The 23,974-nt window shown below is 48.0% G+C and overlaps 2 protein-coding genes across 2 annotated transcripts in view; both read left to right on the top strand.

Moving 5' to 3' along the window:
* The window catches only part of LOC132587354 (maestro heat-like repeat-containing protein family member 2A), a 28,540-nt gene extending 18,963 nt beyond the window's left edge, over positions 1-9,577 (top strand). Inside the window, exons 22-30 of the mRNA XM_060259629.1 lie at positions 710-841; positions 1,548-1,627; positions 2,486-2,594; positions 2,714-2,824; positions 3,975-4,079; positions 5,597-5,900; positions 7,896-8,017; positions 9,243-9,389; positions 9,563-9,577. Coding sequence (XP_060115612.1) covers positions 710-841; positions 1,548-1,627; positions 2,486-2,594; positions 2,714-2,824; positions 3,975-4,079; positions 5,597-5,900; positions 7,896-8,017; positions 9,243-9,389; positions 9,563-9,577 — 1,125 coding nt within the window. The remainder of the gene's footprint in view (positions 1-709; positions 842-1,547; positions 1,628-2,485; positions 2,595-2,713; positions 2,825-3,974; positions 4,080-5,596; positions 5,901-7,895; positions 8,018-9,242; positions 9,390-9,562) is intronic.
* Positions 9,578-13,414: 3,837 nt separating this feature from the next.
* LOC132587353 (maestro heat-like repeat-containing protein family member 2B) lies at positions 13,415-23,508 on the top strand. The gene is made up of 10 exons (XM_060259628.1): positions 13,415-13,456; positions 14,095-14,270; positions 15,294-15,428; positions 17,283-17,397; positions 17,642-17,788; positions 18,619-18,801; positions 21,796-21,951; positions 22,500-22,637; positions 23,117-23,219; positions 23,416-23,508. The coding sequence occupies exons 1-10, from the start codon at positions 13,415-13,417 to the stop codon at positions 23,496-23,498; spliced, it is 1,278 nt and encodes a 425-aa protein (XP_060115611.1). The 3' UTR covers positions 23,499-23,508.
* Positions 23,509-23,974: the final 466 nt, after the last annotated feature.

Genomic DNA, 23,974 nt, shown 5'->3' with positions numbered 1-23,974 from the left:
TGATACTAATGAAAAGAGTGGTCACAGGCTTCAGAAAGAGAATCCAAATGAATGAAAGATGGATGAAGGAGAGAGAAGGGATGTCTAGGAGAGAATGGGAGGAATGGGTATACACTGCAGGGGTGGCCAACGGTAGCTCTCTAGATGTTTTTTTTCCTACAACTCCCATCAGCCCCAGCCATTGGCCATACTGGCTTGGGCAGATGGATGTTGTAAGCAAAAAACATCTGGAGAGCTACCGTTGGCCACCCCCAGTATACAGGTAAACAACGGCATGTAGATAGAGTTGCCAGTCTCCAGGTGGTGGCTGGAGATCTCCCAGAATTACAACTGGTCTCCAGACTACAAAGATCAGTTCCCCTGGAGAAAATGGCTGCTTTGGAAGGTGGGCTCCATGGCATTATACCCCACTGACATCCCTCCCCTCCCCAAATAACAGGCTGCATCCCCAAAATCTCCAGGCATTTCCCAGCCCAGAGCTGGCAACCTGAATGTAGAACAGCCAGTGTGACAAAGTGGCTGGAAATTTTTGTCAGCAAGCCCTGAGTTCCACTCTGCTCATGCGGCTTAAGGGGAAAGCTCTGGGCAAGTTCCCTATCTGTGAAGTGGGAGCAGCAGGGCATACCTGCACAACAGAACTTCCTGACCCCTCTCCTAGGCAGGCTTAACCCCCTTCCTCTCTCTTCTGCTCTTCTCCGGCTTGGCCCAGGTTGCCAACGATCCTGAGCTGATCCTGTGCTTTACCCGGTGTGTGTCCAAAGTCTGCCTTTCCCTCCAGGGTGGAGGGGAGGCCGCAGCCTTCCAGCTGCCCCACAAAAAGGCTCTTGTTGACCATCTTGTGGTGAGTAATGGAGCTGGAGTGTGAGCTTCAGGCAGGAGGAAGGGGGCTGCTGTTGCCTCCAGGAGGGTGGGAAAACTGGAAGGGGTTGGGTAGGGCCTTATAATTTGTTAGGGTTGCCAATCCCCAGGGGCGGGCAGGGGATTCCCTGGTTTGGAGGCCTCCCCCCTGCTTCGAGGTCATCAGAAAGCGGGGCGGAGAGGAAAACATCTGCTAGGCATTCCCTGCGGGGACTGATTCCCATAGGGTATAATGGAGTATTGATCTGCGGGTATCTGGGGCTTGGGGGGGGGCTGTTTTTTGAAATAGAAGTACCAAATTTGCAGCATAGTATCTGATGCCTCTCCTCAAAAGACTCTCCAAGTTTTAAAAAGATTGGACCAGGGGATCCAATTCTATGAGCCCCAAAAGAAGGTGCCCCTATCCTTCACTATTTCCAGTGGAGGGAAGGCATTTAAAAGGTGTGCGGTCCCATTAAATGTGATGGCCAGAATTCTCTTTGGAGTTCAATTATGCTTGTCACAACCTTGCTCCTGGCTCTGCTCCCAATGTCTCCTGATTCCACCCGCAAAGTCTCCTGGCTTCACCCCCAAAGTCCCCAGATATTTATTGAATTGGGCTTGGCAACCCTATATAGCTGTGGGGTGGGGGGGATCGTGACTTTGTGGTCTGTGGTTTATGGACTCCCTTCCCATGGTGTTTGTTCCAGGATATCATCAAAGCTGAGCCCTTGGATGCCCTTGTGTCTCCTGTTCGCCAGCAGGCCATGGTGGCCCTCTGGCACCTGAGGTATGTTCCTCTTTCTTCCCCCAACCTCTTCTTCTTCTTTTAGAATAAGCCAGTCTTTAGGCCAGGTTTTCCCAGGGCTAGGCCTCAGAACCTAGTTTCAAAGCCCAGGGCATCCTTCTCTCCTCATCAAATAACTATGAAGCTCCAGAGATGAGGAGTGAATTTCTCCTGCCAGATTCAAGACCCAGCCCTGCTCCATTTCGTGATGATTAAGTGGTGATTGGGCTCATGGTGGTTTAGTACCCAATAGCTTAAATATGTGCACCATCCCTCCTCACTAGTATTTGGGTTTGTCCATATCTTCTGTTGTTCACTAATAGGACTTTTTACTATCCTTTGTCGCTGGGGTGAAACACGATGGGGATTTTTAAAATGAGAATTCCATTTACATGCATGTCTTACATGAAATATATCGAGTCCCCTACCTTTTTGAGTCTGTGGGAACATTTGAAATTCCGATGCAGATTGGTGGGCACAGTCAGCAACAAAACAGCTGCCACAAAATGGCTGCCGCAGGAAGTGGAGCTAGCTACCAAATGACTTGACTCTCTCCTGCTGTGGCTCAGGGGCAGGGCCCATGCTTTGCATGCAGTAGATCCCAAATTCAGTTCACATCCTTTTAACTTCAGTAAAACAATGCAGATTCCCATGCTGTGGTGGCAGCTGCTGCCAAAACAACATTATATTTTTTTAAAAGCCTGCACAGCCAATCGGAAGCCTCACTGGACAAAAGCCCTACTTAGTCCCACCCACTTCCTGAAAATACTTGGCAGGTTCCAGAAAAAGGGTTGGTGGGAGCCCACAGGCGCTACGTCGGGGACCCCTGAAATACATGGACTCCATTTCTGTCTTTCTCAGCAAAGTGCCAGAAGCCCTGAGCCACGAGGAGAACCGGAAGCTGGCAGAGCTGTGCCTGGGCTGCGTCTTTGCCTTGCCTCCCCTGGAACTCACTGACCATGCAAGCGAGGTGTGGCAAATGCACTGTGGCTGATGTGAATGGGTGGGATGCCAGGGTGCTAGGTAGAGATGAGAGCTGCCTGTTGGGAGAGCATCCAGTCCCATCTCCATTCCTGGATTCTTTTGCAGGAGCTTTATATCGGTGCTATGGCTTCCCTAGCAGAGCTGGTGGAGACCCTGCTGGAAGAAAAAGAGGAAAGGGGAGATGCCGGCTCAAAGTGGGTCCAGGAAGTCTTCCAGGTGAGCCAGGTAGAAGGTCAGCCAGCATCAAGCGTCTAGTCCCTGCTGCTAAAGCCCTTGCTCCTTTCCTGACCCCTTCTTGCTCTTGCCCATTCTACACAACTGTGTCTGCTGTTCTCAGGCATGCAAGGCGTGATTAGTTCCGCAGAGAGGCAAGGGCTGGTGGGCAAGAGTATTGTGGCTGTGATACCAGTAGAGTGTGATCTTGTTTAGGTTGCCCAAACTGAGAAACGGAAGAACTGCACTCTTCCTGGGCACTATTATTGTGGAGAATAGCAAAGTGCAGATAGCTGTAGGGGACAATTTTATTTATTTATTATTACCTTTTGAAAAGGAATTGATGGGTAGTTTGGTTTGCTTGCCTAAGTTGTCTGATCAATGGGTCTTGTTCCATTTCCCTGTCCCATCCACTACATCAGCTGATCAATCAATCCCACTGTTGATCTCTTGTCTCCCCCCCCCCAAAAATCTGGCTTAATAGGGTTGTCAACCTCCAGGTGGGGCCTGGTGAGCTCCCAGAACTATAGCTGCTTTTCAGACTACATAGATCTGTTCTCCTGGTGAAAATTATAAACTGTGCGCAATCTGATTAAAGTGTAGATAAAGGTTTATTTAGGAACTAACATACTTGATAGGAAAGAGGAGAGAGAAAGACGGGGTCCTAATTACATCTCTAGCCGAGAGAGAGGGAGAGACTAAGTCTGGAACTTCTGAGAAGAAGCAGGATATAGTACCACTCTGGACACAAATGAGGAATGACACTTAAAAGGAGAGAAGATGCTACCCTCATTATCTACTCGGTCTTCTTGCTATACCTGTCAGGGTCTTCTTCTCTTCTTTGAGCACCAGACATTGTCTATCCAACAAAAATGGCTGGTCTGGTCTGGCATTATACCCCACTGAGGTCTCTCCCCTCCCCAAACCCTGCCTTCCACAAGATCCACCCCAGTCTCCAGGAGTCTCCCAACTCACCTCAGAGTTGGCAACTCGACTTCCTGGTTACTTCATAGGTGCAGGCCAGCCTCTCCTTTTCATTTATCTGTGGGTTTGAAGGGTTTTTTTTCTTAAAGGGAGTTAGGGGTTAGAAAGCACGCATGGGGCTGGGGTGCAAAGGCAGCTAGTTCCACTGATGCCCTTCATTTACCCACAGCTTTTACTGTACTGGCTGATTTCCGAGCAAGAATGGGAACGTGCCCGCGCCATGCAGCTCACTGCCCACCTGCTGAAAGAATATCACCGAAAGACCACTGCTTTGGTGAGCGTGTCCCAGCTTCCAAGAAGACCAGGGTGTGCTCCCTCAGCCCTAATTCAATAACGTTCACCCAAAGACCAAAAAGGAGATTGCCATGTATGTGGGTGGAGAGATCACTATTCCTGGCTATGCTATCCTTCCCGGCACAGAGCCAGTTTCATGAACTAGAGTGACCAGCTGTTCTCTTTCCTCTGCTGTATATACACTGCAATTGCCCCTATTTACAAAGGACGGCCTCTGTTTAGAATGTCTTCCTGCACTACAGTGCCTTTTAAAAACTGAGGTTAGTGTATGTGCTTATGTAGTGTATATACCTTCATTAATTAGAACTGTTTATCTGTATTTGCGTCTGGTTTCAGAGAAAGGCAGGCTAAAAATGTTCTAAGGAATTAGATGTTCTACTTAACAGAACATAAGAGAAGCCATGTTGGATCCGGCCAATGGGTCATCCAGCCCAACACTCTGTGACACACCTTGGGTGAGGGACGGTGGCTCAGTGGTAGAGCAACAATATTTGCTCAACATGGAGTACAACCTGGTTAAACCCTTTCTTAAACAGAGAATCTTGGATGTCGAAAGACAGCATGATTTGAATCAGCTTAAAGGTTATTTACCAGGCATAGAGAAGCTACATAAAATAACACCGATGCCATACTTGCATAATCTTGATAAAGTTGAGTATAGGAGAGCATTTACCCTTCTCAGACTTGATATGTTACCGTCAGCTATTATTGAAGGCAGATACACAGGACAACCATACGAGGAGAGATTGTGTATTTGTGGGGACAAGAAACCGGAAGATAGGGAACATGTATTATTCCAATGTAAATTATATCAGTGTATTAGGGCTGACTATATACTCCCGATCTGTTCCAGTGTCCCTGGGAGAAATATTAGATATCAGCTAGACAAATTATTGGCGGATAGGAATAAAAGAACCACTTTATGTGTGGCAAAATTTGCTTCGCGAGCTATAAGTCTCTGGAAGCAGTTCCTAAGGGAAATATCCAACTGAATGCCTTGGCTATGGAACCTAACTAGTATTCTGGAGGGAAATTATATCATACTGTGTATGTTTTATTCTGATTATTGTTTTACCTGATAGTATTTTATTAAGTTATTTGTATTTAATTTGACTGGTCTATGACCGTATTAAACTTGAATTGGCAATTTCAGTGGTAGAGCATCTGCTTTGTAAGCAGAAGGTCCCAGGTTCAATCCCTGGCATCTCCAAAAAGGGTCCAGGCAAATAGGTGTGGAAAACCTCAGCTTGAGACCCTGGAGAACCGCTGCCAGTCTGAGAAGACAATACTGACTTTGATGGACCAAGAGTCTGATTCAGTATAAGGCAGCTTCATATGTTCAAACAGTGGCCAAAAAACCCAGGTGCCATCAGGAGGTCCAGCAGTGGGGCCAGGACACTAGAAACCCTCACACTGTTGCCCCTCCCAAGCACTAAGCACAGAGCATCACTTGCCCCAGACATAGAGCTCCAACAATAGTCTTCAGTTTTAAAGAAGGAAACTATCACAAGCAAGATCGTGCTCAACTATGTTGCTTCAGAAGCCAGGGCAAAGTGTATTAATTGGGACAAAGGAGGAGAGACAGGCAAAGAGGAAAGTTGCACCCCTGTAAGAACATTCTGGGTTTTCTCCATGCCATATCACAAGCCATGCTGCTCTTCTTCCTCTCCCACTCAGCCCGGGATTTCCTTCGAGCAATACAGCCATCTGGTTGGAGCACTGGGGCTTTTCACTTGCGACACACCAGTCACTGTCCGCCTGGCTGCTGCCGACTGCATCAGGACCTTGCTGAACATCCAAGGTGAGGGAACTTAGGGAGGGCAGTCATTTGAGTACGTGGCCGACTGATTCATCTACCTCCACTTAACCCGTCAAGTGGCACTTAGGGCCAAACTTCGTGTTGTGTTTTTCTTAGGTTGGGGGAGCTTGCATTCCCTGCAGCTGCAAAGTAGCTGCAGGGAATGTCATTTTAAAGAGCAGAGAGAGCTCTTTTCAGCTCAGAACAGCACTGTGTGGGGAGGAGAGCTCCTCTCCAGTTTTTGTAAGCTGAAATAGCCTGGGCAAGAAGTTATGCAAATAACTTTGGAGCAGTACATGGAGTATTCTGAGCCACAGTGATGTAAATAACTCCTGCTGGGCCATTTCAGCTTCTGAAACCACATGGTGGGGAGGCAGGCCATAATTTCAAGCAGAAAAATGCTCCCACCAGATCGTTAAAAAGACAGTCCTTGCAGCTGCTGTGAGTTGAGTCGGGGACTCAGACTCAGGCTGCTCCAAACTGTAATTGCTGTTTTTGTGCTGAGCAGCAGCAAAGGCTATGCAGATTAAGGCAGCGAGAGGTGTCCTTTTGGTTGTTGGGGTAAAGCTGCAATAAGCAATGGTGTGAAATTGATTTTTCTTGTAAGTCGGCGCATGAGATGAATCCTTGCTCTGCCCATTCTATCTCCACCACTACTTTCTAGACCAGGGGTGGCCCAACTGTGGCTCAGGAGCCTCATATGGTTCTTTCACACATATTGTGTGTCTCTTGAAGTTCTCACCGCCCTGTCATCCAGCTTGGAGAAGAGGCATTTCTCTCTTTAAATCACTTCTTCAAGCCAAGCAAGTCAGTGGCTTGAAAGTTAACATTGTTTTCTTTCCACCTCTCCCTCTCTTCCTTCCCCTATCTGTTTTCTTTCTTTCTTTCTTTCTTTCTTTCTTTCTTTCTTTCTTTCTTTCTTTCTTTCTTTCTTTCTTTCTTTCTTTCTTTCTTTCTTTCTTTCTTTCTTTCTTTCTTTCTTTCTTCCTTCCTTCCTTCCTTCCTTCCTTCCTTCCTTCCTTCCTTCCTTCCTTCCTTCCTTCCTTCCATCCATCCATCTTGCAGCTCTCAAACATCTGACATTTATTCTATGCAGCTCCTACATTAAGCAAGTTTGGCCACCCCTGTTCTAGACGGTAGCTCTCCAGATGTTTTTTGCCTATGGCTGGGGCTGATAGGAGTTGTAGGCAAAAAACATCTGGAGAGCTACCGTTGGCCACCCCTGTTCTAGACTATCTCAGTCCCTCATTCTCGCTCTTTCTCCATTCACTGCCAAGAGTCCCTGTGGGTCACACTCTCCCTGAAGTCCATTCCTCGGCAGGGCAAGGGCAGCCTTTCTGTGACTGGCCAGGGCTAAAACTTTGCTCGGAACAATTTTGGGGTGCGTGGGGGCGGGAAGGTATGCCCAGCGTGCTAACATTCCATTGAACTCATTGATAAATGTTTCCAGAAGCAGTGTTTAATGTCAGCTTACCAATACTGTTCAGTCTGCTCTCCAACTTTTTTATATTGCCAACTGCATGTCTACACTGGTTTCAGACCCGTTTTTTTCTCCCTGCCTCCCCCCCATCCCCCCCCCCCCCGCCAAAGTCTTGGGAACCACAGTATGATGAGGCTGCTGATAATTCTTTCCTCTTCCAAAGAGGGGCTAGTGTATTAAACCTCATTAACCTTGTAGAGTGGATGTGCCCTGCTGTAGACTGTAGGTTTATACCCTGCCCTTCCCCACTTACAATCTCCTTTCTCTTTCTCCCCCACAACAAATACCCTGTGAGGTGGGTGGGGCTGAGAGGGCTCTCCCAGAAACTGCCCTTTCAAGGACAACCTCTGCGAGAGCTGTGGCTAACCCAAGGCCATTCCAGCAGCTGCAAGTGAAGGAGTGGGGAATCAAACCCGGTTCTCCCACTGTAAATCTAGTAATGTGAATTCTGCCATCACCTTGTGGGGCTGGAGCCCTGATGCCAGCCCTGTTGTTGGCCTTGTGGACATCTTTTCCAGGCGTAGTCACACCACAGACACCAAAGGGTCGCCGTGAAGATTGGAAGCTGCAATGCATCCAGCAAGATCTCCAGAGCGAGTGCCGGCGAGAGGTGCACATGGCCTCTTTCCAGCTGGCCAAAGTAAGGGGTGTGTGTGAAAGTTTCTGGAGGGTGATACTGGAGGAAATTCCGGCCCAAGGACAGGCTCTCATGACCAGGGCCCTGATCCTCATCTTAATATATTGGGTCTTTTGGAGTGGGAAACAGCAAAGGGGTTTGAAGGAATGTGTTAACCTGGACAAAGCAGCATAGTGTTAAATGAATGGAATGCATGGCTGCTGCTTTTGCCTCTTAATAGAGCACCTGTTCCCTAATAGCACAAAGGACAGAAATTTTGCAGCACTACCCAAGCAAAACAACGCAGTAATATCACAGACCAGGGGTGGCCAAACTGTGGCTCAGGAGCCACATGTGGCTCTTTCACACATATTGTGTGGCTCTCGAAGCCCCCACTGCCCCATTGGCCAGCTTGAAGAAGGCATTTGTCTATTTAAATCACTTCACCAAGCCTTCTGGCAGCTTAGAGAATGCATTTAAAGTTAAACTTGCTTCCTTTCCACCTCCACTTCTCTACCCCATCTATTTGCCTGCCTGCCTTCCTGTCTTGTGGCTCTCAAACATCTGACTTTCACATCTTGCGGCTCTCAAACATCTGACGCTTATACATTAAGCAAGTTTGGCCACCCCTGCCACAGACTTTTCCCATTGCTTCACCTTTTAAAAATATATTACTATCAAGCAGATCTATACATGCAATTAAATGTAGACAAATTTTTCTGTTACTAAGATTGCCAAAATATATCCCATAGTATTCCCTCAGAGAAACGTCTTCCCTGCCATGGCTCCCTTGTTCTTGCATGAACACATGAAGCTGCCTTATCCTGAATCAGACCCCTGGTCCATCAGAGTTAGTACTGTCTACTCAGACTGGCAGTGGCTCTCCAAGTTTTCAGGCTGAGGTCTTTTGCATCACTTACTGCCAGATCTTTTAACTGGAGATACCAGGGACTGAACCTGGGACCTTCTGCATGCAAAGCTGTCAGGTTAAGTACTTGTATATACCTCGTTGACTGCCTCTAACTACTACTCCTTTATTGGTAGTATCACTGCATCCGTTTGCTGGAAGAAAGCTGCACCTGTTGAATTACTATCCCTCTGAGGGCTGCATAGATTAGAGCCCTGCCTAACCAGCCTGTCTTCCCAAAATGTAAAGGGGACCCTTCCAGAAATCCCAGTGGCACCATTTTTGTGATCTTTGTCCAAGGAAGGTGGATAGGGCTACCTTCTAACATTCTCCCTCCCTTAGATCGTCAGCTCTACCATTCCCTACGAAGAGATTTTGACCTTTGTGAGCTCCTTGCTGGAACAGCTGGGAACTGTGAGTGTTGCTTGTGACCGGGCTGCCCTCCAGTGGTTTGAAGCGATGGTGAGGGAACGGAACCTGAAAGGGAAGGTAAGAGATTGCAACCAAACTGAAGCAGGCTGTTGACAGCCGGCTGTGCCTTGAGCAGTGATGTGATGTGGAAAGGCATGTGCTGCTGTTGTGTTGTTGACTGCAAGAGCCTCCAAAGCACCTGTGAAATTAACTCTGAGCTTGTGAATGGCTGTTTGGTCTACTCTTGGCAGGTGCAGAAAGTCTAGAATGGGGTCCTCATCCTGGCATGCCATGGCCCCTTTCCTAGCACTTGCCAAGTCTTTTTAGAAAGTGAGAGAGGGAGGGCAGGAACTCTTCCTGCCCAGTAGGGCTTCTGCCTGGCCATTGGAAATCTGATAGGTTGTGTGGATTAATATAGCGTTATTTCAGCAGCAGCTGCTGCAATTGTTGGTTTTATTTCAGTTCTCTGTCCCAGTGTATTTTTAAAAATTTCTCTTTTTATTCCCTGGTCTTGGGAATAAAAATTTTTAAATGCTCTTTTTATTCCCTGTTCTGTGTGTATGTTTGACTGGCTCCGTATCCCATGGCAGTAGGGTTGCCAGCTCTGGGTTGGGGAATACCTGGAGATTTTGGGGGTGGAACCTGAAAAGGGCAGGGTTTGGGGAGGGGAGGGGCTTCAATGGGGGTAGAATGCCATAGAGTCCATTTTCCACAGTGGCCATTTTCTCCAGGTGATTTCTGTAACCTGGAAATCAATTGTAATACCAGGTGCCCTTCCCTCAGAAATTTTAACTGGAAGGTTTAGAGGCATTCCCTTTTCTAATAGACAATGCCCCTGTCTAAGTGGATCCACAGAAACAGTTTTGCACGTTTTAATGGAATGCCCTTATTATTCTAACATTTGGCAGAGTATTTTATCTCCTATTTTAAGAGGCATCTTTGATTCACCTGATTCTAACAAAGTATTATTTTTTTCTTAATTCTGAAATAAATGTCACTGAAACTGGGTCCAGGTTTCTTCAAGCAGCTGTTTATTTACGTAATAACATCCTTAAATTAATTTTAGGTTAATTTTATGATATTGTATTTTATACTAACAAGTGTTTTAACTATAATAGTACCTCTATTAATGTTCTGCTGTCTGAAATGTATTTTATGCCAACAAATGTAACTCCAGTCACCACATGGAGTTTGGCTGCCCTCCATGGCAGCCATTTTGTGGTTGTCTGTTTCCCCCATGCAGCCATTTTGTGGTTGTACTCACCACCCTGTGTCAGAATTCCAAAGGTGTCTCCAGGTCCAGGATCAAAAAGTCTGGGGACCCCGGGCTAAAAATTAATGTTGGGAAAGTTGAATGCTACCTGTGAGCTTCTGTATACTGTGGCAGAGTAAAGCCCTTGTTTGCAATGCATTATGATTTGCCCTTGTGAAGTGAAACCCAGTACATAGTGAAAGTGGGGCACATCCCTTCATCCCAGCTTAGTTTGTGTGACCTCAGTGATGGCAGCTGGCTCCTGCCTTTCTTTTCTAGGTCTGTGACCTGGTGGCCTTCATCTGCTCCAGCCTTCAGCGTTCTGAGGACCCTGCTCACCGCCTGTCTCTGGCCCGGGCTGTGGCCACACTGTCCAAGTACCATCTCAAGATGGTCTGTGCCTCCCTCCTGAAGCAGCCCTTGCTCCAGAACAGGTCTGTGCTAGGCCATCTGGGGTCAGAAGATTCATTTGGGACATAGATTCCCACCCCTCCAGCTTAAAGGAACTCCTGAGAGTGGAAAACCCAGAGTTCAGCTCCCCCAGACACAAACGGACTTTCATCCCACAAAGCACGCAACGTATGAACTCTGCCTTATACTGAATAACACCATCGGTCTCTCAAGGTCTGAAGTCAGTATTGTCTGTTCAGACTATTCAGGTTCTCCAGGGTCTCAAGCTGAAGTCTTTCACATCACCTTTTATCTGGTCCTTTTCACTGGGGATGCTGAAGATTGAACTTAGGACCTTCTGTGTGCAAAGCAGATGCTCTACCACTAAGCCACGCCTCCTCAAGATACTGAGCTATGCTGTACACAGAGAAATGAATGTGATTCTATGGCTATTTGTTTTCAAAACCATGGCTCCCATCCCTTGCCTCCACATGTCCCACCAATGAAAACTGCCATCAGTCAGAGTGATTTCTCATAGGATATCAGTGGATGTTTTGTACAATTTACTAGTAATTCAAGTGGGGAAGCTAGTCTAGTTTTTTTCCTTTTGATTTATATTTGGGTAAGGCATTGTTATCTTTTTTAGTATTATTGTCAGGGCTTTTTTCTGGGAAAAGAGCTGCTGGACCTTTCAAGAGGGAAATGAAGGAGAAACACACGGGTGCCCCTCATGAACTTTTAAACATGTTTTGAGAATTTCATTTCTAGAACTCTGTTCTGCTGTGTTCCCCCAGAAAAAAAGCCCTGATTATTATTTTTTGCCCTCAAGTCTCAGTCAACTTACAGAGACCCCAGAGGGTTTTCAAGGCAAGAGACATTCAGAGGTAGTTTGCCATTGCCTGCTTCTGCATAGCAACCCTGGACTTCCTCATAGCAACCCTGGGACTTCCTCCCAGCCGAGTACTAATCAGGGCCAACCCTGCTCAGCTTCTGAGATATTAGATTGGGCTATCCTGGGCTGTCTGGGTGAGGGTACTGGTACTGTGTAAAAGCACCACCGCCCTGGTTCATTTACTGCCCTAATATGAATATAACCATGTGTCATAAACCTGTCCTTCTACTGAGTGGGTTGCCACCATCTGTGTCATCCTCAGGGCAAGGAAGGAACTCTGGACAGTGCTTGTGACTCGCAGTGAGAGCAGCGTTCCCATCCTGCGGTGTTTGCTGAGAGAGCTGAAAGCAGAAGGAAGGACTGGTGAGGCAGGTGGCAGCAATAGCCAAGGACTGGTGAGAATTCTGGCTTCTGGGCTGGGGGCAGGGGAGGGGGAGGCAAGAGCCCTTCTGCACCAAGATTTCCAAGACTGGGAGACATCCTGGGATCTGAGCTTCAGCCATTTAAGAGTGGAAAGGGAGAGTGAAGAGGGTGTTTATTACTGGAATTACTCTGCAGACATCAAGCATTGCTCCCTGTAGGTTTCATACTTGCTTCTTGCACCCCACTGGCCACTCAGGGGGATCCGTTGTTTTTTTGGCTTTGTTACTTTATAGTTTTGAATTTGAAATTATAACACATTTTGAACAACGAAGGGGCCCAAAAGGTTAGGCTATGGGAGAATGAACGACCCAGGGTCACCCACTGAGTTTCCATGGTCAATTGTGATTCCCACCTGGATTTCCCTGATCTTAGTCCAACACTCTAGCCACCTGTGTTCCCTCTAAGCTGCAGAGTCTTGTGAGCAAAAACTCTACTTTGTGAGCTACTGGCATTAAAGTTGTGAGCTACTGCATAAATTAGTGTGCTCTGGGGTCGTTCTTCCTGAGCGCAGACAAAAATCGGTGAGCTGGAGGGTAAAAAATCTGAAAGCTAGCTCACACTAACTCAGCTTAAGATGGAACACTGCTAGTCACTATACCGCAACTGGATCTCAAATTACAAACTGAAGAGACTGGGAATTGAAACTAGGTCCTTTAAGGCTGATCCTTCTATTTCTGAGTGTTCTATTTTGACAGGCAGTGGCTTTCTGGGCTCTCAGCTGGCCCAAGATCTTCCCCATCACTTGCTACCAGAAATCCTTTTAGCTGGAGGTGCCAGAGGGCTTGAGCCAGGGTCCTTCTGTTGGCAGTGCGGTTGTTCTACCGCTGAGCTGCAGCCCCTCCTCCATTTTGCTCATATAGAACTATGTTTGAGTCCAGGGACCAACAAAATTTAATTCTGGGTATTAGCTTTAGTGTGCACACACACTTCTTCACTAACTTTGCTCTGTTTCTTCAGACCAACATGACTAGTACCCACCTGAATCTATATTGTTTGTATGTTCTGCTCAACCTCTGTTGCTCCTGTGGGGTTCCACCTGCTCCTAGGTGAGAAAGCAGGAGGTTCCTCCTGCCTTCTGTGTCTAACAGATGTAGCTTGGCACACCCATGCACACACACAAGGACACATGCACTCACACAAGGAGAAATGAAGCTGCCTTATACTGAATCAGATCCTTGGTCCATCACGGTCAGTATCAGTGCTTTTTTTTTTTTTTTAGCAGGAACGCCTTTGCATAATTAGGCTACACCAGCCAGATGTAGCCAGTCCTCCAAGAGCTTACAGGGCTCTTCATACAGGGCCTACCGTAAGTTCCAGGAGGATTGGCTATATCAGGGGGGTGCAGCCTAATATGCAAAGGAGTTCCTGCTAAAAAAAAAGCCTTGGTCAGTATTGTCGATACAAACTGGCAGCTGCTCTCCAGAGTTTTGTCTGAGGTCTTTCACACCTCCTGATCCTTTCCCCTGGAGATGTGGGGAATTAAACCTGAGCTTCGGCATGCCATGCAGATGCTCTACCAACTGAGCCACAACCCTAGTCATACGTTTGCACACAGAGAATGTGTATTCTCAGGGCCTTTTTTGTAGCAGGAACTCCTTTGCATATTAGGCCACACACTCCTGATGTAGCCAATCCTCTAAGTGCTTACAGGGCTCTTCATATAGGGCTTACTGTAAGCTCTTGGAGGATTGGCTACGTCAGGGGTGTGTGGCCTAATATGCAAAGGAGTTCCTGCTACAAAAAAAGCCCTGTGTATTCTTTGGCGATACCCAGTTGACCAGGTGCTGTGACCCCCCCCCCCCCCGAATCTGTGGTCTCTTTTCCAGGTGCTTGCTGCCCTTCAGGAGGTGATCATAGGCCTGAATGACAGTAATGAGATTCTCCTGCTACTCCCAGAGCTGTGCTACTTTCTCCTGTGCCAACTCAGCAGAGACCCAGATGCAGAGATGCTGATTTCAGCTCCTCTTCTGGAAAGAAACGAGGACATTGCGACACCCCACAGGTGATGTTCCATCCCTCCATCACATCTGGGTTGGCTAACTCCTTCCACAACCTTACCATGCTCAGGACAAATGAAAGGCCTAGTTCCTGCACCCCAGGACCCCCCACCCTGGTCTGTCAAGTCAACCTCAGAAACCTTTGACATGATGCTGAATTAACTACCAGAAGATGTGGTGACCGTTGCTAGATTAAAAGCCTTTAAGAATTATTCAGATGATGTGACAAATTCGTGGGTGGAATCTATCAATATCTTATCAACCAAAGAACCTCCATATTCTGAAGCAGTATACCTCCTCACAATGGATGATAACAAAATGGGACAGCCCTTCACACCAAACCTCTTTACAGTGCCGGATTAAACCCTGTGGAGGCCCTTAGGCAGTCAAAATCTTGGAGGCCCCCTTGCAAATTACCTGCCCTGCCACCTGCAGCCCCCGCTGCAGCCTACAAGCACTTCCCCAAAAGCCCCTTTGACAAAGCTATGGGGGAGAGGCAGAGAGAGGCAAACTTGGCAACGCCACTAGTAGCAGCCGCACCAGGCAAGTTGGGCAAAAAGCGGCTCAGTTGCTGGCTGAGCACACAGGCTGGGAGGGCTGCAAGCAGGGGGAAGATTGGGGGGGGAGGAAAGCAAACCCAGGGCCCCTAAAGGTGGAGGGGCCCATAGGCCAGTGCCTACTTGGCCTAATTGTTAATCCGGCTCTGCCTCTTTGAATGACATTTTAATCTAGCAACGATCACCACATCTTCTGGTAGTTAATTCAGTATCAACCCCTTTTAAATTTCCTTGTCCAGGAATTTCCTTGTCCAGGAATAAAGGTATATACTTCCTGTTGTTCCCATTTCTGCGCCAAGGTTTATCAGTCCCACCCCTGTCCGTGAAGAGTATTCCCCCTCACCTTCCACAGCCCCTTTGTGATTCTTTGAATAGGCTACTGGGATTGGGGAGAGGGTGTTGCTAGGCCTCTTCTTTCTCCTCCTCTTCTCTATGCCAGACCCTTCTCAGCCAAGCACTTTTGCTTTCCAGGCTGGCTGTTGGAGTGTTGCAGGCGGTATTCAACAAAGCCTTGCCAGAAGCTGCAAGGGAACTGGATGCAGGAGATGCCTGGTACTTCCTGGCAGAGCCCTGCAGCTTCCTCAAAGGTGTTGCCCAGTTGGCCAGGTGAGGGGAGTATTTCTACTAACTTTGGAAAGTCCCGGGGAGATTCAAGCACCTTTTTGTGACCTCAGTTCCCTGTTTGACCCTTGACAGCAGTCCAATCGAGGAAATGAGGACAATTTTTTAAAAAGAGCTTTGCCTTCTCTTCTGATCTTGGGCTTAGATTGCTGGTAAAACAAGGCCCAATCTGCCTGCTGAGCTCAATAGCAACTCTGGGTTTGCAAAGTGTATCTGACATCATTTGCAGAGGAGCTGAGGTCTTGCAAGAATTTGGCGAAGGCTTCCCTTAACTTGCCAATGACTTTTGCTTCATGACTTGCTCCTTATGGAACATTGGAAAATCCACTTTTTAAAAGAAAGGGGTTGGAAAGTTGGGGTTAGAATTAGGAATCTCTTGGATAAATTAGCAGAGCTCTAGATGTGTGCATGAGTCACTTGGGTGTGGATCACCGTCCCTTGAAAGTCCCTTGAAAACCAAAGGAAGGGGGGGGGGATCTCAGGATGCTGCCAACATCTGTGTTCAGCTAGCAGGATGAACATGGAAACAACCTGCAGCCCTTGGAGAGTAAGCTGTTTGAACTCCCCAGAGAGGAGTTTGCGGGGCAGGGGGAGAAGAGGACCCCATGCTTTGTCTTGATGGCCACTTTGGGCAGAAGTTTCAGAACAGGTACAGAACAAACACCCAATAGCAAGACTAAGTTCAGTTAAGGGTTTTTTTCCCCTCAGAAGCTAAAGAAAGAGAAGAAAAGAAGATTGGGTGGGCTAGATCTAAAGGAGAGACAAAGTCATTTCGTGCTACTATTACTCAAAATGCAATTCTCAGTTAAATAGACATCTGACTTTAGTTGTTGTAGATTTTCCGGGCTGTATGGCCGTGGCCCAGTAAATTGACAACAACTAATGAACTCCAGCTATGAAAGCCTTCGACAACATATAGTCATCCGACTCCTTACAGCTCCCTAGTTCTGTTTCCCTCTGGAGTCCTAACTTTAGCCTGGAACTAAAGGCACAGCACCTGGGAATGCCCACTGGAAATAAAAGCACCAAAAGACTGACAGACCTTGTTGTTTCTCCCTCTCCCCCTAATCTTAACCATGTTAGTTCACTGGTGTATTTTCTCTGCTTCTCATTGGTGTAATTTTCCCACTCTGAACCTCTCAACTGTTATAAAGCCCACCCAAATAAATAAAACCATCTCACAAATAAATAAACAATGTAGATCAGTTATCCCATTGAAGAGTTGTAGTAAGTAATCAGTGTTTTGGGGCCAACTGATCATATTGCTAGATTTTATAACAATATAAATTTTATAGGCTTATTCAGACCCCCGACTAAGGTTTCTAACACAGAGAAAAGGATGGGTTCTATGGATGGGTTGGCTGGATAACCTCTAGATACCCACTTAGAATCATAGAGTTGGAAAGGACCTCCAAGATTATCTAGTCCAACCCCCTGTACAATGCAGGAAATTCACAAGTGCCTCCCCCCTACACACATACACACATTGGCCCCTGCTGCAAGCCCAGAAGATGGCCAAAAAAAAAAAAACCACTCCAGGATCCCTGGCCAAACTGGCCTTTCCCTGGTCATATAAGAAGGGGCCACCAGAACTAAGCACTGATGTAATCCTTCCTGCCGTCCTTCTCATGATCTGCCTAAGTTCACAAAATCTGCATTGCTGTCAGACGGCCATCTAGCCTCTGTTTAAAAACCTCCAAAGAAGGAGAGCCCACCACCTCCTGAGAAAGCCTGTTCCACTGTGGAACCGCTCTGACTGTCAGGAAGTTCTTGCTAATGTTTAGTCAGGCTGGGGCCTGGGCTCTCTATTGTTTGACCCATCCTTGCTTTCCACCCCAGGGCCTTGGGGTGCTCAGGGCACTCTCTCCTCGATGGGCTTCTCCGCCTCCTCCTGCCATCTCTGGGCTCTTCCAGCACAACCAGCAGGGACCTCAGCCTGGTCTTCTGTGCAGAGGTAAGATACGGAGGAGGAAGGACACCTCCAGAAAAAGAAACAGGTTGTATATGTGGATGGGAGGAAGAGCTCGGCACAGATAACCTTAATGAATCATAGGATCTTCCTTCCATACTTACCTGAGCTTAGTTTCTCGGCCGTTGTTTGAGGTGGGCACAGAGTTTTCCTGGCTCTGCCCGCTCTGGAGGTTGTCATTCCAAATGCCCAGATTGGGAGCTTAGTAAAAGTTCTTTGTCTGCCGCAGTTAACAGGCCACCCTTCGCTGCACAAACCGCAGATGCTCCATCTCCTCCTGCAACAATTGCTGAGCAAGTCTCGTGATGGGAACGCCACCGTGCGCCTCTTGGCAGTACGAGGACTGGGGACCGTGGCAAAGTGTGCTCCAGAAGAGGTAGGCCAGGGAGCAGATGGTGGAGCAGGAGTGCATGTATGCATAACCCCTAACTCTTAGCTATTTGGCGCTTTGGGTGTTCAGGCTTTTTGGAGAAGGGAGATGCTTGCCTTGCTTTGGCATTTCTAGCTCATCCCTTGAACCTCTGAGTTGCCCTTGAACAAACAAAGAAACCATGGGGGAGGCAGGGAAATCAATTTGGGTTATAGCTGAATTCAGAGCTTTTGAATGGGAAAGATGGAAAGAGGAAACTACAGATCACATTTCACTAAGGAATTGCTTGGCCAAGGGTAATGGTGAAGTGCCTGGCTGTGATTGGTTGTTTGTTCTGTTGTCGTAGAGAGTTGGGCAGGCAGAAAGTTAACCGGGTCTTAGAGAAAGGGCAAAGAGAAGAAGCCGGTGCTTGGCAAAAAAGGCAGAGGTGGCTGAAGAAGCTCACAGATCATGGGAAATGAGGGATGCAGGAATACCTGGAGTTGCCAACTCCAGCTAAGGAAATTCCTGCAGGATTGTGGGTGATGCTTGGAGAGGCAAGAGTTTGGAGAGGAAGCCCAGTGGGGATGCAATGGTGAGGGTCTTTCTCCAGAGCTGCCATTTCTTCGGGGGAAACTGATTCCTGTAGCCTGGAGATCATCTCCAAGCCCCACCTTGGGTTTGGTAACCTGAACCTGATCCCGAGTAAGGAAGAACAAGTCCGAAGGAGAATGGGCAAGAGAGGAGAGGGTGCTTTTGATCAAGGGCTTCAGCTTGCAGCCTGCAGTCAGCCTAAGTATCAGGAGCAGATGGTGGGACCAGCCCTGCCACTGACTGACACAAGGACCACTCCACAGGCCAAGAAGCAGCAGAAGGCTCTGCTGGCCACCCTGCTGGAGGCCTCAGGGGAAGCAACCAGCCTCGAAGTGGCCTGGGAAGGCCTGCATGCATTGATCAAGGCGTTGGGCTGCTTTGGGGGAAGCCATCTGGGTCGCACTCTTCAGGCTGTGGCCCGCCGGGCCTCTGCACACCTCCAACAGGTGAGTTATCCCTGGGGCTCCAGCAGGGCATTTCCTGCTCCTGCACCCCAAACTGAAAGGGTCTCAGCTCACCCAGGAGCCTGTTGCAGGGCCTGCAAAAGGACTAATTGGCTCTTTCCTGTCCATCAAGTGTGCAGTTAGGAGGGAGGCTTCTGTCTCGAGCCCAAACGCCCCCAGCGTAGTCCTGCTCCCCTCTTCCCATGCTGCAAATGGCAATCCCAGAATGGCAGACACGATGCTTGCTACAAGAGTCTTTGAAAGCCGTGGAAAGGAAATCTGTGGAAGGTGGTCTTGCAGGATGGCTCAGGCTGGTGGGAGCTTAACTTGAGGGGGAGCAGGTTCTGCAACGTCTGGACAACCCACATTCCTGTCCTCTTTACACCCTTTCTGGAAGAGGCGACATATTTGACATGGAGCATTTGCAAAAAAGAAAAGCAGACACCCAGCCGAAGTCAGTCAGTCCTTGGGATTATGTTCAGGGTGCTCTTTGGAAATGGGCACATTTGTGAGGGACATTGATTTATGCTCCTGCTGAAATTACCCCACCCACAAGGACAGTCTGCATGAAACTGAGCATTCAGATGACCTTCTTTCCCCACCCCCCAGACCCTCATGCGCTTCACGTCCTCAATTTTATGGCTTCTTCAGCTACTCAGATTGGGTTGATGTCAAATCTGTTTTAATTTATTTATACTCAGGGCTTTTTTTTATACCCAGGGATTCCTTTGCATATTAGGCCGCACACCCCTGATGCAGCCAGTCCTCCTGGAACTTACTGTAGGCCCTGTCAGCTCTTGGAGGATTGGCTACATCAGGGGTCTGTGGCCTAATATCCAAAGGAGTTCCTTTTACAAAAAAGCCCATTTATTCTCCCCAATGGGCACCAGAAGTGGCTTCCTACACCATTCTAACCCCCCTTCAATTTTATCTTCACAACCAACCTGTGAGGAAAGTTAGACTGAGAGTACATGACTCTTCCAAAGTTCCCCAGTGAGTTTCTGTGACACAGGGAAGATTCAAACCTGTGTTTCCAAGATCCTAGTCTGACTCTCCGGCCACCGCACTGAAGCAGAGAAATAACGAGGTCTGCACAGATTTTCTGGTTTGAAGCGAGGTTTACTTTATGGTACCATAAGCAGAGCCTAGTTGGGCATGGGCCTCCAAAATGACTGAGTTAAAATCATTCTGCATACAGACAGTTTTATTCACACAGAAAACCAGCAGGCAGGCACACACGCTTATCTGATTTCAAAGGGTCCCACCTCCACTAAGTCCCCCCTGGTAAAATTCCATGACTAAGTTTCCTTATCTATATACAGCAAGTTGCCTGTAGGAGGCTGTTCCCTTATTTAATCTTACAGCTGGAGCTCACACCCGCTGGGCAGTAGTCAGTTTCTAACGGCAGTTTTACAACAGACCCCTTAGTTTGAAGACAAAGCATATTTTTACTCAATATGACAAATATTATTATTATTGGGGATATTAATTAATTATTCAGGGGCTCCTCTTCAGCATCACCAACCAGGTTAATCAAAACTGCACGACACAAACACCACAGCCTAAGGCTTTAAAAGAGGAACAACCATTGATCATGAGTAACAGGCACTGGGCAGAGTTGTGGCTCAGTGGCAGAGCATTCACTTGGCATGCAGAAGTTCCCAGGTTCAATCCTCAGCATCTTCAGGAAGGATCAGGCTGTAGGTGATGTTGAAAGACCTCGGCCTGAGAATCTGGAGAGCTGTTGCCATTCTGGGTAGATAATCCTGACTCTGATGAACAAATGGACTGATTCAGTATAAGGCAGCTTCAGATTTTCATGAGGGCTGAATGGAACCCCCATGTTCAGAGGCAGGGTGCCTCTGAAGGCCAACTGGTGGAGAGCAGCAGTAGGGGGGAGCTTGGGCTTCTGTATCTTGCTTATATACGGGGGGGGAGGGGAATTCTAGCAGGAGCTCCTTTGCATATTAGGCCACACATTCCTCATGTAGCCAATCCTCCAAGAGTTTACAAGGCTCTTTTTTGTAAGCTCTTGGAGGATTGGCTACATCGGGTGTGTGGCCTAATATGCAAAGGAGCTCCTGCTAGAATTCCACCCCTGCTTATATACCTTCTGACTGTATCTTGTTGGCCACTGCAGCAAACAAGAAGCTAGACTAGATGGATCATTGGTGTGATCCAGCAGGATTCCTCTCTTGTTCTTCTGAGTCTTTGTACACAGGCAGAACTGGCCCTGTGGTTGGGCATTACGCTCCAGGAGCCTCCTGGAGGTACCAGCATTACCTAGACTCAATGTGTCATTGTAAATATTTCTAAGGATGGCATTTGGTGCAAGCCCCCAATCTGAAGCTTGAAGAAGCAATCAGTGAAACAGCTGTCCCAGCTAGCAGCCACGTTGCTGAGGACTAGGGGGCACATTTACAGCATTGGAAGTGTACATTGAAGAAAGGAGCAAGGCTCCATGTGGAATTTTGAAAGGCATCCGCAAATATCAATGGATGCTATTCTACAGAGGTTCGGCTGAGCTACCGCAATTTGAAGTATGGGTGGCTTTTTCAAGTCAGGCATTAGAAACTTCTGTTTAATTAGTGCATATGTCTATTGAAGAGGTTACAAAATTGTAGAGGAATGGTATTTTCACATGTAATTTGTTTGAAATTTTTGATAGACTTGGGAAAGTTTTTGATAAATTGTGGTAATTTTTGTATAATAATTCTAGCCGTGTTTTTTTTGCCTTTGGTGTACCACTTTCATGGCTTCCTCTGTATTCGGCTTTGTTATATCAAATCAGACCATGGGTCTGTCGAGATCGTTGTCTATTCAGACTGGCAGCTGCCCGCCAGGGTCTTTCATATCACCTCCTACCTCACCTTTTTCACCGGAGATGCCAGGGACTGAACCTGGGACCTTCTGCCTGCCAAGCAGATGCTTTTCCACTGAGCCACGGTCCCTTCCTTTCTTGCTGTGTTCTCTCTAACAGTGGCTCCTGTTTCTCAGGCAGATGATGCCCTGCGGGCTGCAGCCTTTGAGCTGTTTGGCCACCTGGCTGAGATAGCTCAAGAAAAGCACATCAGGGGCTTTGCCAAGGAGGTGAGAGATGTTTCCACTGCCCTCTTGTTGCACTTCCAGGATCCAAGCCCTGCTGTGGGCAAGGTAAGCAAAAAGGGATGCAGTGCACACTCTCTAAGGCAGGGCTCCTTGTATCCTGGGCTTGAGCAATCCTCAGGTGCCCTGAAAACAGCCTGAGCAAATCCCACTTGGCCCTTTTCTTGACATTAGGCATCCCCAAATCCTTGACTTCCCATTTCAAGCAGCAAGGGCTCCTCATAGAAGATGCACTCTCCTCTTGACAGCTGCCTAGACCTGTCAGGGGTGGGGCTTCCTGCAACTGGATTGGACCACAGACCCCCCCCCACTCGCACAGGACTAGGCAGTCTGCCAAATTCCTGAAATAAGAGATTTGACTGATCCCCAGAGGGAGGAGTCTAGTTTGTGGGTCCTCCTGGCTGCCCAAGCTCTTGCGATTGAGATCCGTCCTGAGAATTTAAGCTCCCCGCAATGAAACCATTTCAGTTTGTGTGAATGGGGCTGAGAAGGGTGGGTGAGGGAAGTGGCTCCACTTCATGCCCAGAGTGTGGAGGGCCCCAGAGCCCCAAGCTAGATGGCAACTGTACTGTGGCTTTGCCCATCTCTCCTGCCAGGCCTGCTGCACAGCCTTCATCTTCTGTGCCCCTTTCCTGAGCCTCCGAGAGCTCACTTTGGACATGGATCCTGCAGCGTTGATGGATGTGTCTGGGACACAGCACTCTCAACTGATGGGCAGGGTTTGCCAGCAGCTGGTGAGTGAGTAGCCAAGAGAATGCGGTACCTCAACATGTCTGGGTTGCTGCTGGCAAGTAACTATGGATTTTGTCCCTTCGTGGGGGTGGGGGATATGTCTACACAGAGAGAGAGAGAGTCAGTCTTCACCTTCCCTTTATGTTTGCACAGCCATGCTTTCTGTGGCCAGGATCAAATAAGGTCATATAAGCTGAATAAAACATCAGGTTTACTTACTTTGCACAATTCTTCCTTTCTGTTCTGCTAGGCTAAGGGGAGGGAACAAGGTGCTAAAACCACACCCGTCTCCCCTTAGCACTGAGCTCTAGAAACTTGTTTTTTGAACACCAAAAAGTTTTAAAAAATGATTCTCAATGGGTTGCATTTGTTTATATATACTTGTTTGTTGCAGTCATCTTGTGTGTGGGTGGGAAATGGAAGCAGAGGGGCTAGCGCTTTCCCGTCCAGGAGGGACAGTCTTATCTTTGGTCACTCTCAGGCCCAGACAGACCAGGCACTTCTGGAAGTTCTGACTGCAGAGGTGCCCAAGTATATGCAGTGTCCCTGGGAAGAAATCCAGATCGCAGCATGCAAACTGGCAGGTCAGTATTGGGTAAGTTCGGGTGGGAGGAAGAAGCTGAAGGCACAGAGTAATCCAAGGGGAGAAGCAACAAGGGTTCCAGATGTCCCCCCCCCCATCCCAGCAGAGCCCTTACTGGAGGGTCCCATGCAAGGAAAGCCTCACGTTGGTGATCCCAGACCTGAAATGAGTCCTGGATTTTCCCTTCTTCATTCAAGGAATCCTGCCACAGAACATGGACATGTGGCAGCTCAGGCGGCTGGATCTGAGGCCACTCTTGCAACGTGAGTGGTGCACCTAAAGCCCTCTGACCATGCAGTGGGGGAAGAGGGAACAAGGGCTGTGGAAGAGTCGACAGGATCTCAAGGAGGTTCTTCTGCTAGTTAGGATGGGCTCAGTGGCAGGGCATCTGCTTGGTATGTAGAAGGTCCCAAGCTCCATTCCCCAAGTCTAGTTAAGGATCAAGATGGTTGATAAAGTAAAAGACCCTCCACCTAATATCCTGGAGAGCTGCTGCCAGTCTGAATAGACAATAGGGACCTTGATGGACTAGTGGTCTGATGGGCAGGGGCTGTGGCTCAGTGGCCAGAGCATCTGCCGGGCATGCAGAAGGTCCTTGGTTCAATCCCCAGCATCTCCAGTTAAGAGACAGGGCTTTTTTTTAACAGGAAAGCACAGAAATGCAGTTCCAGCTGACTTGGCTTCAGCGGGTGTGGCCTAATATGCAAATGAGTCCCTGCTGGGCTTTTTTTATAAAAAGGGCCTGCGTGAAACAAT

Source organism: Heteronotia binoei, chromosome 18 (genome assembly GCF_032191835.1).
Source record: "Heteronotia binoei isolate CCM8104 ecotype False Entrance Well chromosome 18, APGP_CSIRO_Hbin_v1, whole genome shotgun sequence".
NCBI classification, from domain to species: domain Eukaryota; kingdom Metazoa; phylum Chordata; class Lepidosauria; order Squamata; family Gekkonidae; genus Heteronotia; species Heteronotia binoei.
Note: the sequence above shows the minus strand (reverse complement) of the source record. Positions and strands in the feature narration are given on the sequence as shown.